Source organism: Gobio gobio, assembly GCF_949357685.1.
Source record: "Gobio gobio genome assembly, chromosome: 11".
Taxonomy (NCBI): domain Eukaryota; kingdom Metazoa; phylum Chordata; class Actinopteri; order Cypriniformes; family Gobionidae; genus Gobio; species Gobio gobio.
In genome coordinates, this window is record NC_137104.1 from 30,285,902 (window position 1) to 30,303,203 (window position 17,302).

Here is a 17,302-nt window from a genome sequence, read left to right on the forward strand (position 1 = left end):
TGAGGGCGACGGATTCCAACCTGGTCTCCGCCTTCAGCCGCCTGCTGTTCCACTTCTAAGAGCTTACTAGCTCTCCACCTCTCTTCTCTCGTGTCCGCCGCGTGTTTACACCGCGAACAGAGAACATTGGTCTTCCGCCACTTCAAATAAAAGCCGCGAACATACAGAGCGCTCCTCTTCTCTCGTTCCGTCGCGCTGAAATGCGCCGCGGACAGAGAATGCTATATCCCCGCCGCGCTGATGACGCCGCGGACATACAGAGCTCTTCACTCGCCTTCCTCTCTCATCTCCGCCGCTCTAAAATGGCCGTGGACAGAGAACGTTATATCCCCGCTGCGGACATACGGAGCTCTCCCTTTCTCTCATTCCGTCGCGCAACATGAAGCAACATGAGTCACGTGCTTCGAACCGAAATATCAACTGTTAAATAAAGGGAGCGGTGGAAACCGTGCTCAGGTCCGGTGCACGCATTCCTCTCAAACACTTTCAGAGGATGCTGGGTTCTCAGACTAGGTCTGTTGCACATGCGCCCCCTACAGCACTGGCTGAATCGCCACGTTCCAGCTCACGCATGGCTCTCGGGCCGATTGCAAATCAAGGTAGACCACATCTGTGTGTTGGCTCTGGCTCCTTGGACCAGACGGGCGTGAGTTTGGGCACTGTTACGAAGTGGAAAGTTATCTCGACAGATGCATCCAACCTAGGTTGGGGAGCCCTTCACGAGGGCAGGCCAGTCTCCGGTCTCTGGTCAGACTCGGAGAGGAGCCTTTACATAAACTGTCTAGAGATGAAAGCGGTCACGCTATCGCTAAGAGCTTTCCTTCCGTACATAAAGCACCACCATGTCCTGGTCCGAACGGACAGCAGGTCGGTGGTAGCCTATATAAATCGCCAAGGCGGTCTGAAATCTATCGATCTGCACACAATGGCGGAAGAAGTCCTAACATGGGCAGAGCACAATCTGAGCTCGCTGAGAGCGACTCATGTGCCAGGCATTCTGAATTTGGGTCCAGACATGCTGTCCAGGTGCAATTCGGACAATTGGGGCAGTTTTGGAGAGGCAAAAGTGGATCTTTTCGCCTCTCAAGACTATGCTCAATGCCGAATATAATTCTCCAAGCACAAGGATGCGTTGGCCCACGAATGGCCCAACCTTCCTCTTTATGCTTTTTCCCCAATCTCAATGTTACCTCAGGTCATAGAGAGGATCAGGGAGAGCAAATGCGCTGTGCTTTTAATAGCCCCGCTTTGGAGAAATCAACCTTGGTTCTCACTACTGAGTCAGATGTCAGATGTCAGATACAGATTCGTGGCTGATCCCGCTGAGGAGAGACCTCCTCATGCAGGCGGAACGGCAGATTTGACATCCCCGTCCCGATCTATGGGCGCTTCATGTCTGGCCCATCAGCGGGTACATGAGAACCTCTCTGAAAATGTATTGAATACTATTACTGAAGCTAGAGCCCCCGCGACCAGGCAGCTCTATTCAGACAAATGGTCAGTCTTTTCGGACTGGTGTAAAGCGCGATGTCTGACCCCACATGATTGTGAAGTGTCAGAAGTGCTTACAATTTTACAAGAGCTTCTGGACGCGGGTCGTTCCCCCTCCACGCTCAAATTTATGTGGCTGCTATAGCAGCGTATCACATTCAAGTGAACGGACTATCACTAGGAAAGAACGATCTCATTTTTTGTTTCCTTAAAGGGGCTAGAAGGCTTCACCCACCTCGCCCCCCCTTCAGTCCCTATATGGGACCTGTCCAGGGTCCTGGATACCATGATGAGCTCTATATTGAGCCTCTGCATTCGGTGAGCTTAAAGCTCCTGTCACTAAGACCGCTTTTCTGCTGGCGATCGCATCAGTTAAGCGAGTGGGTGATCTGTACGCGCTCTCTGTGAGCGCCTCGTGTCTGGAATTGGGCCAAACGACTCCAAAGTCGTCCTCAAACCAAGACATGGATATGTACCTAAGTGCTTTCAACTCCGTTCAGAGCACAGGTCATTTCACTCTCAGCACTTTCATCACCGATAGATAAAGAAGATGCTAATTTGCTCTGTCCTGTCAGAGCGCTGAGAATATACATAGAGCGTTCCGCTGCTTACAGGCAAACTGAACAGCTCTTTGTATGCTTTGGCGGCCGCACCCGAGGGTGCGCGGTTACAAAGCAGACCTTGTCAGGTTGGATAGTGGATGCTATCTCATGGCCTATGAGTCTAAAGATCTCAGCTGCCCTTTAAGCATTTAAGCCCATTCTGCTAGAGGCATGGCCTCTTCGTGGGCTTGGTCTACTGGCATTTCTCTGAATGATATCTGTGCGGCGGCAGGCTGGGCCTCCCCGTCCACTTTTATCAGATTCTATAATTTAGATGTTCCGGCCTTACAAGCTTGGCTTCTTGCTGTATAAACAGATTTAACCCCTTAAGGCTCGAAAAGTCCGGTCTGGGTTAAATATTGTATAAGTCATAAGCACATTCCTTATACGGCTCGAATTATCTGGTCATTCTTTATTCCTGGCCCGACTATGTCTGGTCTATACATTATATTATTACACGTATATCGTATTCATTCTCATTAAGGGCCCGACTCAGGTCTGGCTCATTTTGGGACTTCTTGATATCATATTACGGGCCCACCTAGGTCGGCCTGGGTTTGGTGTCGTCGGCTTTAGAGCTGTTAAGCAAGCACGGCGTTTTGCATTGGTCCCCCATAAGCGTTTAGCAAACGCAATACGAGAGTACTCTCGTAAGGGAACGCTTCGGTTACTAACGTAACCTCGGTTCCCTAAGATGAGGGAACGAGTATTGCGTTTGCTTGCCGTGCTTGCTTACTTGCTCAGGAGTCGCTTCAGTCGATTAACCTGACTAATCTTGCGAGACAGGGTCTTATATACCCTTGGCTATGCAAATTCTGTTGCCCCTTGTGGCGGGAATTTAGAAGGACCTGATTGGTCCGTCCCGCCCCGCGGTCTCGCCATAGGTTGCTGCAGTAGCAGCGGCACAGCCAATCAGCACGCAGCTGCTTCCTGCTGAGAGTTGTGAAGCTACACTGCGTGTACATGGTATTTTTTGGATAAAAATTTTGCTTCAATATCTCGAGGAAAGGAATTCCCCCATAAGCGTTTAGCAAACGCAATACTCGTTCCCTCATCTTAGGGAACCAAGGTTACGTTAGTAACCGAAGCGTTTCGTGGAGTAAATCGCATACATTAGCACTTAGCCACGTGTTGCATGATTTTAATGTGTTTCTAGCATGTTTGGTACTTCATGGCATGTTTAAATGTGTTTCTTGGAGTTAATTATTGTGTAAAGCATGCCATTTCCTGTTGCCAGCAGGTGACGCTATGACTAACTAACATTGGCATGTAGATGTCTTCAGGACAGGACTTTTATCAAACATGAAGTTTGGGGCAGATCGGACTGTTATTGGTCTGTTACATGTGTCTACCGAATTTCATACCTGTACGTGAAACGTAGCGGGAGGGGCACTCGTTGAAATTTTGTAGGTGCGCTATCGAGCCATTTTGCCACGCCTAATTCTGAAACCCATTACAGACGTAAATTTTCGCCACTTCTGACGCGTGTGCAAAGTTTTGTGAGTTTTCAAGCATATTTAGGCCTTCAAAAAAGCTATTAATTTGAGAGAAGAAGAATAATTTGAAGAATAATAATAAGAATAATAAACAGAGAAATTCCAATAGGGTCCTCACACCATCGGTGCTCGGGCCCTAATAAGAACCTAGCCTACAATTAGGACAGCTGTTTTTATTATAGCAAAAGTTTGTGCAGAATTCATTGAGCTTGCGGTTTAAAGATTGATAGCCTTAGTGATTATAATTGGAGTGCTCTTCTCTTGCAGTCCTGTGGACTGGATTGATTCCAGGTCATTATGCATATGTTGTTTTGTATTTTCCAGGATGATATAGTGAATGAAGTGACAGCTGAGCACATCTCCATATGGCCTTCATCTCTCGCCAAGTATGTCACAACAAATGAAATGCCATTAGATAAAGAAATGCTCCTTTGTTTACATCTGTATATGTATGATTATTTGTAAATTTATGTAGTTTGTTTTGATGGTGTAATCTTGGTGTCAAATGTTCTGATGATGATGATGGTGTCGATGCAGTTTACAGGCTGTGGATGTTGAAGCCGTGGTCGTCACGTTAAAGGAGTTGGTTAACTATGCTCTCAGCCTCAACCCTAACAATCAGTCATGGCTCTGCACACAGGCTGACATTTACTTTGGTAAGTAGATGCAATGTATAAAATTAAACCCTACACTCATACTGTAAAGATCCAACATGGAGGGGTTATGTCAAGTCATATTATTGAAGTATATTTATAATGTGACTTCATATGTCATATTATAAGTATAACACTTTAAACAATACATATTGTTTCAAAGCAGCTTTACGTTAATGTTAATGCTTAAAGGGTTTCTTCAGCGATTTAGCATTAAGCTTTGTATCAGTAGAAACCCGGTAGTATATTCAAAATATCGTACTTTCCACCCTCATGTCCCCCTGAGACGAGAGAATTATGCATTTTATTTCTGGAAAAAATCCTCCGATGACGCAAATATCGTCATTTTGTGTCATCAGAGGATTTTTTGGCCAGAGGCTATAGACTACAGCCAGTAGAACGAGCTAGTGCCGCATGTTTTCAACCCGCCCATAGGGATGGGATCTCACTTACAGAATGTAAATGTGCACTGCCGCTCGGCTCGGGCAATCATAACGGAGTGGTACGGAGCAAAGTAAGTGTTTCAACTTTTCAATGAATTCTCATGAAAGTTAAGCTTCCATAGGCATGATCTGATAACGCGCCAGACTGGAATGACTGTCGTGCTTACCTCAGCTCTGCTCAGCTCTTTGCTCTTGTGATTAATGAACAAAATTATTTTATTACTATGAATATCAAGACGACGGTGGGGCGGTGTCATGGTGGGCAAGAGATGTAACCAGTAGCCGTGGCTTTGGGAGTGGCCTGGTAGGGCAGCGAAGCAAGTGCATTCTGGGAGTTGTTGTCTTTCATCCACATGAGACAAAAATACATTTTCTGTCTTTTCTCGGTCTTGAAGGCACCGAATTCAAAAATAATTTCACATTTGTACTACATAAATGACCCCGTTTAAATACACATTCATCTTCCCAGCGCTGAAGTACCCCTTTAATTGTCTACATTTACGATATTAGTGTTTACATTCGACAAGGCTTGAAATTGCAACCATTTTGGTCGCACATGCTCCCAAAATTGAAACGGTGCAACCTTAAAATTTGGGAGCATTTGTGCGAGTGCAAATAATTGTGAGGTGCGACCTGTTTTCATTTCTCTACAAAATGTTCACCGTTTACTGCACAGTATGTGCCTGCTTTGAGCTGATACCGTGACCAGTCCACAGTTCTATCACATAACCAATTAAACTTTACATTCTTAACTTTAAAGCAGATTTTAGGTTGGTTAATATTAGCTGTCAGTCACTCCCTTAATTTGCGCTCCGTTGTCACATAACAGATAACTAGCGCACAAAATGTAAAGAGCTGAAGAGAGAAGATGAAAAGAACACTGTTATATATCACATACTCAGCACTTGATTCATCCTGGTTAACCACTTCACTAAACCGTTCCCACACGGTACTTTTCTTTCCTTTCTATTGTTTTGAACTTTTTGAAATTTCTTTTGGGTCTGTTTTGCCTCCATTGCTGCTTAAACAATGGACCCTGCAACTGCATAGCTTAATGAGAGTCTGCAAATTAGTGCATGACGAAAAAACTTTAATATTTCCAACATAATGTTGAAAACTAGCCTGGGAAAACCCAGACAACTTCCGGCAAATTTAGATTTGCTCTGCAAGTACTCATTCAAGCCCATTTCTAATCCATCGAAATTTTGTACATTACAAAGATGGATGCCGCCGAGGAACATCACTCGTTCGAATCAGCTATCGCGTCCTTTTTTAGCGATTTAAACTTTTCCTTGTCGTTAAAACCCAAGCAGAGAACAACACTCAAAGCCTTCAGATCTAAAAAAGATGTTATCGCCGTCTTACCGACTGTATTCGGCAAAAGTCTGATATACCAGCTCTCCCCTTTGGTGGCTAAACGAATGGGTCTTAGCGAGAGCACTCTGGTAGTGTTAATGTTTTACAACAATATAGTTTTAAGTCCTTTTCAGGCGAGAATGTAGTTGTTTAAAGCTCAAATCTGTGGTTTATTTATAAAGAGAGCGCCTTTTTGAAAATTTGATCTGCCGTTTTCGGAGTTGTGAGCTTCAGTGGATCAGCAGCGCTCATTAACCCCGCTGAGAGCAGCCTTTCCTCAGCCAGTCCTTCTGCTGTCTGCCGCTGGCTCTGTCTCTGTAGTGGTTAAACATGAGTTATGATTCGTCTTGTGTACATCTAACGGCTGATCTTTGCTCTCATTAATCTATAATTTGTTCCCTGACAGATCGTTTTGTCGTTTTTTAGGGCAAGGTGAAGTTTCATAACTTTATATTTTTAAGCTATTAAACTTTACCGTTGTAGTCTCCTAGCGCTGACTTTGTTTGACTGAATTGCTTTATTTATTGTATAGCTTCTTATACCTTTTACTTATACTTTTATAATGGCTATTGATCACACATAAACTGACATTTAACAAAAAGAGACTGGGTTGTGTTTTGTCATATTTCATTTTATTACAGTGATAATCATAGCCTATACAGTCAGGTCCATAAATATTGGGACATCGACACAATTCTAATATGTTTGCCTCTATACACCACCACAATGGATTTGAAATTAAACAAACAAGATGTGCTTTAACTGCAGACTTGTAACAGTAATGATTCAATCAGTCGTCTGGCAGGAAGGCCAAAGTCTGAACTCCTCACAGCCCTCGTGACTTTTCTAATCAAATCATACTTAAACAAAGGGCCTGTGTGTTGATGTAATCATCTACGCTGAGTAGATCCGAGGCGTCATCGTGTAGCCGCAAGAGATTGGAGCGTTGAACTCTTTGGGCGTCGGCCATCCACTCTATAAGAACAGGAGCGACCATCAACTCTTTGCATTCTCGCCACCACAAGGAAAGGACCTCTTGGCATTTCGCCATGGAGGGGAAGACCAACCCTGGTCTTCCCAACCCTGAGAGATGGCATCCCCGCACGGAGAGAGAAACCGGCAGACTTCTGGAGCGACTTTCCTGAACTTCAAAGAAGTTCTCCTGGGACCCGCAAATCCTTAGCGAACTTCCCAGACGATTCGAACTCAGACACTTACACGAGAAGCCGTAGTAATGCAAGTATTCTATTTCACAATCAAACTGCTTGGAAAAGGTTGTCTGAATTATTCCCGTTCACGGGACTATGAATTTCTTGAGGGCTCTTGTGAAATTGCTGTGAAGCTGTCTCTCTCTCTCTTTCTCTCTCTCTCTTGTTAATTCTCTCTTTCCATCATTCTTTTTCTCTTATTCGTTGTTTCATTTTTCCTTGTTTGTACCATATTGTTTGTTTTCTCCTACATATATATGCATATTTCCCCCGTGTGAATCGTAGCTTTGTAAACTGTAGTTGTTTTATTAAAACCCAATGATTGCATTGAAGTGAATCCGTATTGTTTTGCTCACAAATATCGAAGTCAATGAGACGCAAGATTTTAGCTACCCATTTAAGCTTGATTTTCTTGTATTACTACTTCAGTAATACAAATTGTACCAACATAAGAGATATTATTTGTCCTGATCAAGCAGATTAATGTTTCTTAAGGTTTGTAAGATTGATAATTGATGAAGAAATCAATTGGGATAAAGGTTACTTTTAAATGATTAAAGGTTCCGTTATACGTTGATATTGTCTGTACAACAAGCAACTCATATTCATAGTCTCATGAATATTTATACCATTTGAATTAATTATTCCCTGAAACTCATTGTTGTTACAGACTTTTAGCTTTAATTTGAGGGTATTTACATCCAAATCAGGTGAACGGTGTAGGAATTACAATAGTTTGTATATGTGCCTCCCACTTTTTAAGGGACCAAAAGTAATGGGACATTTGGCTGTTCCATGGCCAGGTGTGTTATTCCCTCATTATCCCATTTACAAGGAGCAGATAAAAGTTTCAGAATTCATTTCAAGTGTGCTATTTGCATTTGGAAACTGTTGCTGTCAACTCTCAATGTGAGATCCAAAGAGCTGTCACTATCAGTGAAGCAAGCCATCATTAGGCTGAAAAAAACAAAACAAACCCATCAGAGAGATAGGAAAAACTTTAGGTGTCCAAATCTACTGTTTGGAACATCCTTAAAAAGAAGGAACGCACCGGTGAGCTTAGCAACACCAAAAGACCTGGAAGACCACGGAAAACAAATGTGGTGGATGACCAAAGAATTCTTTCCCTGGTGAAGAAAACACCCTTCACAACAGTTGGCCAGCTCAAGAACACTCTCCAGGAGGTAGGTGTTTGTGTGTCAAAGTCAACAATCAAGAGAAGACTTCACCAGAGTGAATACAAAGGGTTCACCACAAGATGTAAACCATTGGTGAGCCTCAAAAACAGGAAGGCCAGATTAGAGTTTGCCAAACAACATCTGAAAAAAAACACAGTTCTGGAACAACATCCTATGGACCGATGAGACCAAGATCAACTTGTACCATAGTGATGGGAAGAGAAGAGTATGGAGAAGGAAAGGAACTGCTCATGATCCAAAGCATACCACCTCATCAGTGAAGCATGGTGGTGGTAGTGTCATGGCGTGGGCATGTATGGCTGCCAATGGAATTGGTTCTCTTGTATTTATTGATGATGTGACTGCTGAAAAAAAGCAGCTGCATGAATTCTGAAGTGTTTCGGGCAATATTATCTGCTCATATTCAGCCAAATGCTTCAGAACTGCGCTTCACAGTGCAGATGGACAATGACCCGAAGCATACTGCGAAAGCAACCAAAGAGTTTTTTAAGGGAAAGAAGTGAAATGTTATGCAATGGCCAAGTCAATCACCTGACCTGAGTCCGATTGAGCATGCATTTCACTTGCTGAAGACAAGACTGAAGGGAAAATGCCCCAAGAACAAGCAGGAACTGAAGACAGTTGCAGTAGAGGCCTGGCAGAGCATCACCAGGGATGAAACCCAGCGTCTGGTGATGTCTATGCGTTCCATTTGCGGGGACATTTCCTATAAGTACAGACAAGAACGCATATTGAGAAACGGCCAGAGTCTCAGATGTTTCTCCGTCGCTCTACATACGTCATCTCCTTCATCTCTCTGATTGGTTTTAGGTCTATCCAATTACGCCCAGAGGCATTTGAGCGACGTCCCTTGGTGACGCCCCTTTGGAAATGATTTGTCTATGAAGCTTTGCCAGACCATAACTCCGTTACTACTGAGAATGGTCTGGTTTTAACCAGGCTAGTTGAAAACACTTTTATCAGATTCATTTCCTTTGTTTTTTATATAATGAGCACCAGTGCTACTAAGTAAAAAAGTAAATTTCAAGCCCTGTCTGATAATGGTATAAACCGTTAAGCTTTTGAAATTTGCTATAGTGTACTGTATGCACAGTATGGTTGTGTCTGAAATTGTGTACTCTTGAGTGTAGGTACTTATTTTGAATAAGTAATTACTTCAACTGCTAAAAAAGTATATTCTATATAGTCTTAATGTTTGTCTACATCCATGTTGCCCTTATCACGTGACCTTATCACGTCAGTTGTCACCTCACTGCCATTCACAATTCCTCTCGATTGAACTCATGTTTTTAAATTGTTACTACTATTTGGGCATGTGTATCACTGTCATGGCTAAATGATGCGTATAAACAGCAGGGTTTAAGAAGTTTAGCTTAACTTGCCAACTTCTGAGCACTAAGCAGTTTAACTTAAAAGTAAATTGAAAGTCATGCCATAATATCTTCCAAGATATTATATCTTCCAAATAAATTTCTTCCAAGTCTGGTGTAACAACATACAAAAGTTTGTTTTTTTTAAATGAGGGAAAAAAGCTGATTTTGTGCATCAAAATATTTAACTATTGACACTGAGATTGATGCTGAAGTCTCATAATACTCCAAAAATTAAGTTGGGATACCTGAATAAATTTTCACATCCAAACTATTTAAAACTCTTAGCCTAATCTGTCAGATGCATGGTATTTCATAGAGGTGAGTTTATTTCAGATGCATTGTTTGGTCATCTTTTTTTATACAAAGCATACAATTTTTTTCTTTTTAAAACTCACCTTCATGTCGTTCCAAACCTGTAAGACCTTCGTTCATCTTCGGAACACAAATTAAGATATTTTTGATGAAATCCGAGAGCTCTCTGACCCCTCCATAGACAGCAATTTAATTAACACTTTCAAGGCCCATAAAGATAGTAAAAACATTGTTAAAATAGTCCATGTGACTACAGTGGTTCAACCTTAATTTTATGAAGCGACGAGAATACTTTGTGTGCAAAAACAAACAAAAATAATGACTTTATTCACAATTTTGGCAAAATTGCATGCGTGCGTGATGATAACGCAGGAGCTGCACTGTTTTTACAACGTAAACTGCGTAGGAGACTGACACAGGCTAGAACAAAATTGTTGAATAAAGTCGTTATTTTTGTTTGTTTTTGCACGTTCTCGTCGTATTCATAAATATTCTCATCGCTTCATAAAATAAAGGTTTTATGGTGCTCACGTGAAAAGCATCGGCTGCCATAGAACTCGAAAGCACTGCACTGTTTATAACGGAAAGTCGTTTTTTTGTTTGTTTTTGCTCACAAAAAGTATTCTCGTCGCTTCATAAAATTAAGGTTGAACCACTGTAGTCGCATGGACTATTTTATGGGTTTGGAACGACATGAGGGTGAGTAATTAATGACGGAATTTGAATTTTTGGGTGAATTAACCCTTTAAATCTAATGCTAACAGAATGATTAATACAGTACTTGTAGATGGGTTTTTGCCAGAACAGATTCTAAATACAGAGAAAGCATTTAGAAACATATGACTTGACTACAAACTTTCACAATTTGATGTATAAAAAAAACTAATCAAAAATGTAATCCAAAATGACTTCAGTCATAGCATTTTTTTCTATTCACACTAAGTGCAAATAGCGTGACTTGTTGGCAAGTGCTATTCGCACTAGATCCGCCTAAAAATGCCTGGTTGGGCCAAACAAGATTTTAAAAAGCGCTCCGATTTCAACATATTTAGTGGCGCAATCAGTAAAGCGTATGGCTTAAGCATCTTGATTTTGAAGCAATTGACTGGGTTCGAATCTGCCTTGTGCAGAGTTTGTTCTTATCTCTTTGTTCATCACAACACACCAGACATGCATTTACTTTCAATAAAAATTAAGAAAATGTTCTAAATGTGGAAATAAAGTGCCTAACGAAATGTTTAATAATAATAAAAGCCTTTATTGGGTAGGGGTAGGTGTAGGGAGGGTTTTTATTGTCCCATTAAGGGAGAATCCATTTAATAATTTTAATGAATATAATAATTTACACTCTGTTATTATTGCATCCTGGTAATGTATAACAATACTGAGGTGCAAAGAGTATGTATCTGTCAAAATAAAGTATAAATTACATGTAATTACTATTTACACATATTGCAAAGAACTGCTACTTGTATATGGTGTTGAATATAACAACTTATATAGAATATATCAACTTAGTATGCTATTTAACTTAGTAAATAGCATCTACAGCTATTTGCACTTAGTGTAAATAGCAATTATCATTAAGAAAACATGCTATTTTCACTGAGTGTAAATAGAATCTATTTGCTATTTACGCTCGGTGTAAATAGCATCTATCGCTATATGCACATGGTGTAAATAGCATGCTATTGTTATTTGCACTTAGTGCAAATAGCCGCTGCCTTTTTTAAAAAGTTTATACTTTTTCATTTTTAATTTTATTTGATATTCTTCCTTTATTTTTTTCAGTGACCAACCAGTATTCTGCAGCGATGCATTATTACCTGCAGGCAGGGACTGTGTGCTCAGATTACTTCACTAAACCAGTTCCTCCGGATGTCTACACTGACCAGGTGCTGCAAATTTGCTGAATGCTTTTGTAAACTAATACTTTTCTTTTCTGCTTTTGTCTTGGTAATAAAATTCCCTCTAAAGATGTGACTGAAATATTGTCAGGACTGACACATGCTGAATTGTTCTGCAGGTTCTCAAGAGAATGATCAAGTGTTGTTCGTTGTTGAACTGTCACACTCAGGTAACATACCACCATGAACCGTCTTGTTTCAGATGATTGTACTACGTAATTCATGATGTGATTTTGCACACTCTGCAGGTGGCTGTTCTCTGCCAGTTTCTGAGGGAAGTGGACTACATGACTGCATTCAAAGCTCTGCAAGAGCAAAACAGGTGAACTCGCAATGCATTCTGTTTCGGTACCCGCTCTACAAAATAGTTCAGAAATTTCATTTTCTCCCCCCTCTCCCTATTCCATCAGTCATGACTCTATGGATTCATTCTATGACTACATTTGGGATGTGACGATTCTGGAATATCTGACATGTATCCTTTTTAAAGAACACTCCATTTCAGACCAACAACAATCTGTAGTCAGGGGTTATGAGTCTTGAACTCTACATCTGCAAATGTAATAATCAAAAGGTTTGAATAACCTTTTTTTTCCAGCATGTATGATATTCTAGCCATTGTTAAACCGTAACATTTGCCCTCAGACATTCACCATAAACGAGGAGAGAGTGACAAAAGACAAGTGGCAGTAAGCTGATTTGTTTTCTCTATTGATTAAAGAATCACAGTTATGACACGAGTGTCTAAAACATTTATTGCAGATAGTGTATAAATGTTAAAATCTAGCAATATCTATCATTTCAGTCCAGTTTTAAGGCAAGATTTGTACAGTATTAGCTTGATTTTCAGATGGAACATTTGGCCATCACAAAAGAAACTAATTTGCTCACTACATGGATATGAATATGATGATGGTAAATCTATTGTAACACAGATCAAGGCCATCGGACAGACGGAATTAAACTCCAGTAATCCAGAGGAAGTCCTGCAGCTCGCAGCGCAAAAAAGAAAGAAGAAATTCCTACAGGCCATAGCTAAACTCTACTTTTAAATTCACTCCAAAAGAAAGCTTTTTTTATACTGAAAAATCAAAAACAATTTTCAAATAAATATGGCTAAGCTGATCCAAAATAAGGTGTCTCCTATGTTTATATACAAATACATACAGAGGTGTATTTTTTTGTGGTCAAATACTTTTTCCCAAAACTATATCCTATTTTATGTTTATAACAATTCAATGCAATGTTTAAAGTGTTCCGTAAGACCTTCGTTCATCTTCAGAACCCAAATTAAGATATTTTTGTTGAAATCCGAGAGCTCTCTGACCCCTCCATAGACAGCTATCACTTTGTTAAAATAGTCCATGTGACTCCAGTGGTTCAATCTTAATTTTATGAAGCGACGAGAATACTTTTTGTGTGCAAAAAACAAACAAAATAATGACTTTATTCAACAATTTCTTCTATCTTGTGTCAGACTTGTATGCCGTTGATGTACTGTAAACAGTGCAGTGTTTCCTACTTCTACGGAAGAACGCCTCGTGCGCTCTGCGTCGTGGTGCTCACATGAACCTCGTCAGCCAATGGTAAGCTGGCGTTCTGAAAGCGCTGCACAGTTTTTCGTCATCAGCGTAATAGTCAATAGCCAAAAGTATTATTGTTGCTTCATAAAATTAACATTGAACTGTAAGTCACATGGACGATTTTAACAATGTCTTTACTACCTCTCTGGGCCTTGAAAGTTAATTAAATTGCTGTCTATGGAGGGGTCAGAGAGCTTTTGGATTTCACCAAAAATATAATAGGGACAGCAGTGGCTCAGTGGTTCATGTAGGTTGTCTACAAACTGGAAGGTTGGTGGTTCAAACCCCGGTTCCACCAGACCAAGTGTCGAGGTGTTCCAAGCAAGACACCTAACCCCAGCTGCTCCCGACGAGCATGGATGGCGCCTTGCATGGCTGACACCGCCATCGGTGTATGAATGGGTGAATGTGAGGCAATATGTAAAGCACTTTGGATGGCCATGGGTCTGTTGAAAGCGCTATATAAATGCAGTCCATTTACCATTTATCTTAATTTGTGTTCCGAAGATGAACGAAGGTCTTATGGGTTTGGAACGACATGAGGGTGAGTAATTAATGACCAAAATTTCATTTTTGGGTGAACTAACCCTTTAATGCTTTTTTATGTTTTTTTAAAGGAGATGATTGTTACATTGTATATACAAATTAACAGTATATGTAACCATGCTAGTTGATCTTTAGACTCAACAGCATGCAGAGGTAGTCCACTTGTCTGAAAGTTGTGTTAGTCCACAGACGGCACTTGCCAATATGCGTACACAGGTGTTCGACTCAAGTTCAGTTTTAATCAATCTCTCGCCATGAGTTACAACCCATGAAAATACTGCAAAAACATTATTTACTTTACGCATTACGCATGCGCATTTACGCATGCGCATTGCGTGTTTAACCTGAGGCTAACGCTGACCCGGGTGTACGTGTAAAAAGTGAAGTATGCTTTGGCCTTAAAGGCCTCATTCCGAGTCCAAAATTGTTGTCCGAAATTTGTGCAATTAAAAAAACAACTACCTCATGTTGTCAATAGGCATGTGCCGGTATCAAATTTTCATGTTGCGATTAATTGCTGAAGCATTTATCACGGTATACGGTATTATCACGATATTGAAATAAGTTGCAAAAAAAGTGTTGTCATACTATAACAGGTTAAATCACTTTCTTATAACAAAAGAACCAAACATTTAAATACAATAAAGCAATACACAAAAATGTATAAAGTAAACAAATATTTAAAACAGATTAAAGTGCAAAAGAATTATAAAGAACAATAGGTATGCTGAAATGTACATTTACCTAAGATTAATACAAGCTTTAGAAGTATTTTTCATTGTCACTAATGTTAAATACTGGAGCCTTGTAGAGTGTGTGATTGAACAACAGTCAGAACACATTCAAACAATATCTAGGGCATGTAATTTAGTCTAGATTAAAATATAAAATGCAAGTCTTTAAGTATTATGTATTAGGTTATGTGATTACTGGGGAAACGCTGCATTTCTGCTGTTCCGTCATCGCCCTCTGCTGTCGAAGAATGAATGTGCACTTCAGCGTCTCTTCGTTCCGCCATGTGCTCGGCTCATGCACGGTCTATTTACATCAGTGCGTTCCTCTTTGACGTGTTTTTCATTTTAAAGGTTGATGGGTAAAGTATTCTTAAAATTAATTCTAAAAATCGGAATAATTCGTAATAATTAATTATTCACGGTATTTTGAAGTGCCCACGATAACAATATTGTGCATGTTCATTATTGCGGTATATTGTATTACCGTTTACCGGCACATGTCTAGTTGTCAATCACGTTTACACACTGCCTCCGAAACTTTCGTTCGTCATAAAAAATTCAGATCGGGTTTCGATTTTCAGCGTTTTTTGCATCCGTAGCAATCATTTTGAGAGGGGGTTTGACAGTTCAGAGCCACCGGATAAAGAAAACCAAAAAACGCATATGAAAATTTCAGACTCAGTGTGCAAAGATCTTAACTCTTAATTATTTTAGTCATAGCCTCCCATTTTAATCCTGTGTGGCGTTACACTTAGACTGATCTACATAGAGACGATTTAACGCGTAATATAAAATAAATATTGCTGCTGTCTGAGTGCTACTGACCTCTGACAGAAGACGGTAAGAAACCGACTAGTTGGAAACTGCCTGTTGGCGGTTCTTTGGCTATTGTCTGGGATGCATCAGGATGAACTAGCATTTAGACTCTACCATATGTGATGTGGCGACATGCATCTCTGAAGCCAAAATGGTTTAAGTGATTGGATGACAAAATCTTTGCCAAAATCTTATTTCAATATTTTATAGTGTGTGGGAAACTGTCTGTTATCTGAATGTAGGCTTCCTGAGAAAACTGAAATGCTAATAGATTGGTGAAGTCATAGTGATGCGATCTGAATGCAGAGCTTTGTCTGTGAGACTACCCAGCAAGCAATTTTGCGTCTAAAAGCCGTCAAAACACAGCCCTTTGACGAGCGCTGTTAGACCACATTCGTTTTGACTGTCTGATCAGCTTCGTTCGTCTGTTCTGTCAATCACGCGGTGTCAACCAATTATACTGCACGAGGGAGGGGCGAGCCAACTCTCTCTCTCTCTCTCTCTCTCACACACACACACACACACACACACACACACAAGGAGGCAGCAAGTGCTACACACGCAACGTTTCAGCAAAAAGGTGCTTTTCAGAGCAACGTGCGGGCCGCACTAACACTAAACTTTGATGTCAAGAAGGGGGCCACAAAATATCATCCTGCGGGCCGCAAGTAGCCCGCGGGCATTGAGTTTGAGACCCCTGCTCTATTGGGTTGAGATCTGGTGACTGTGGGGGCCATTTTAGTACAGTGAACTCATTGTCATGTTCAAGAAACCAATTTGAAATGATTCGAGCTTTGTGACATGGTGCATTATCCTGCTGGAAGTAGCCATCAGAGGATGAGTTCATGGTGGTCATAAAGGGATGGACATGGTCAGAAACAATGCTCAGGTAGGCCGTGGCATTTAAACGATGCCCAATTGGCACTAAGGGGCCTAAAGTGTGCCAAGAAACCATCCCCCACACCATTACACCACCACCACCAGCCTGCACAGTGGTAACAAGGCATGATGGATCCATGTTCTCATTCTGTTTACGCCAAATTCTGACTCTACCATCTGAATGTCTCAACAGAAATCGAGACTCATCAGACCAGGCAACATTTTTCCAGTCTTCAACTGTCCAATTTTGGTGAGCTTGTGCAAATTGTAGCCTCTTTTTCCTATTTGTAGTGGAGATGAGTGGTACCCGGTGGGGTCATCTTCTGTTGTAGCCCATCTTGCCTCAAAGTTGTGCATTTTGTGGCTTCACAAATGCTTTGCTGCATACCTCGGTTGTAACGAGTGGTTATTTCAGTCAAAGTTGCTCTTCTATCAGCTTGAATCAGTCGGCCCATTCTCCTCTGATACTGGATGTTTTTCCCTTTTCACACCATTCTTTGTAAACCCTAGAAATAGTTGTGCGTGAAAATCCCATTAACTGAGGAGATTGTGAAATACTCAGACTGGCCCGTCTGGCACCAACAACCATGCCACGCTCAAAATTGCTTAAATCACCTTTCTTTCCCATTCTGACATTCGGTTTGGAGTTCAGGAGATTGTCTTGACCAGGACCTCACCCCTAAATGAATTGAAGCAACTGCCAT

At 41.0% G+C, this 17,302-nt stretch overlaps 1 protein-coding gene across 4 annotated transcripts in view; it reads left to right on the forward strand.

The window, feature by feature from the left end:
* ints8 (integrator complex subunit 8) overlaps positions 1-13,165 on the forward strand; it is a 145,042-nt gene extending 131,877 nt beyond the window's left edge. For all 4 annotated transcript variants that reach the window (XM_079829354.1, XM_079829355.1, XM_079829356.1 and 1 more), the window contains exons 21-28: positions 3,914-3,975; positions 4,127-4,245; positions 11,925-12,028; positions 12,160-12,210; positions 12,289-12,362; positions 12,451-12,515; positions 12,686-12,729; positions 12,976-13,165. In XM_079829354.1, the coding sequence (XP_079685480.1) occupies positions 3,914-3,975; positions 4,127-4,245; positions 11,925-12,028; positions 12,160-12,210; positions 12,289-12,362; positions 12,451-12,515; positions 12,686-12,729; positions 12,976-13,092 (636 nt within the window). In that variant the 3' untranslated portion in view covers positions 13,093-13,165. The remainder of the gene's footprint in view (positions 1-3,913; positions 3,976-4,126; positions 4,246-11,924; positions 12,029-12,159; positions 12,211-12,288; positions 12,363-12,450; positions 12,516-12,685; positions 12,730-12,975) is intronic.
* The last annotated feature ends 4,137 nt before the right edge of the window (positions 13,166-17,302 follow it).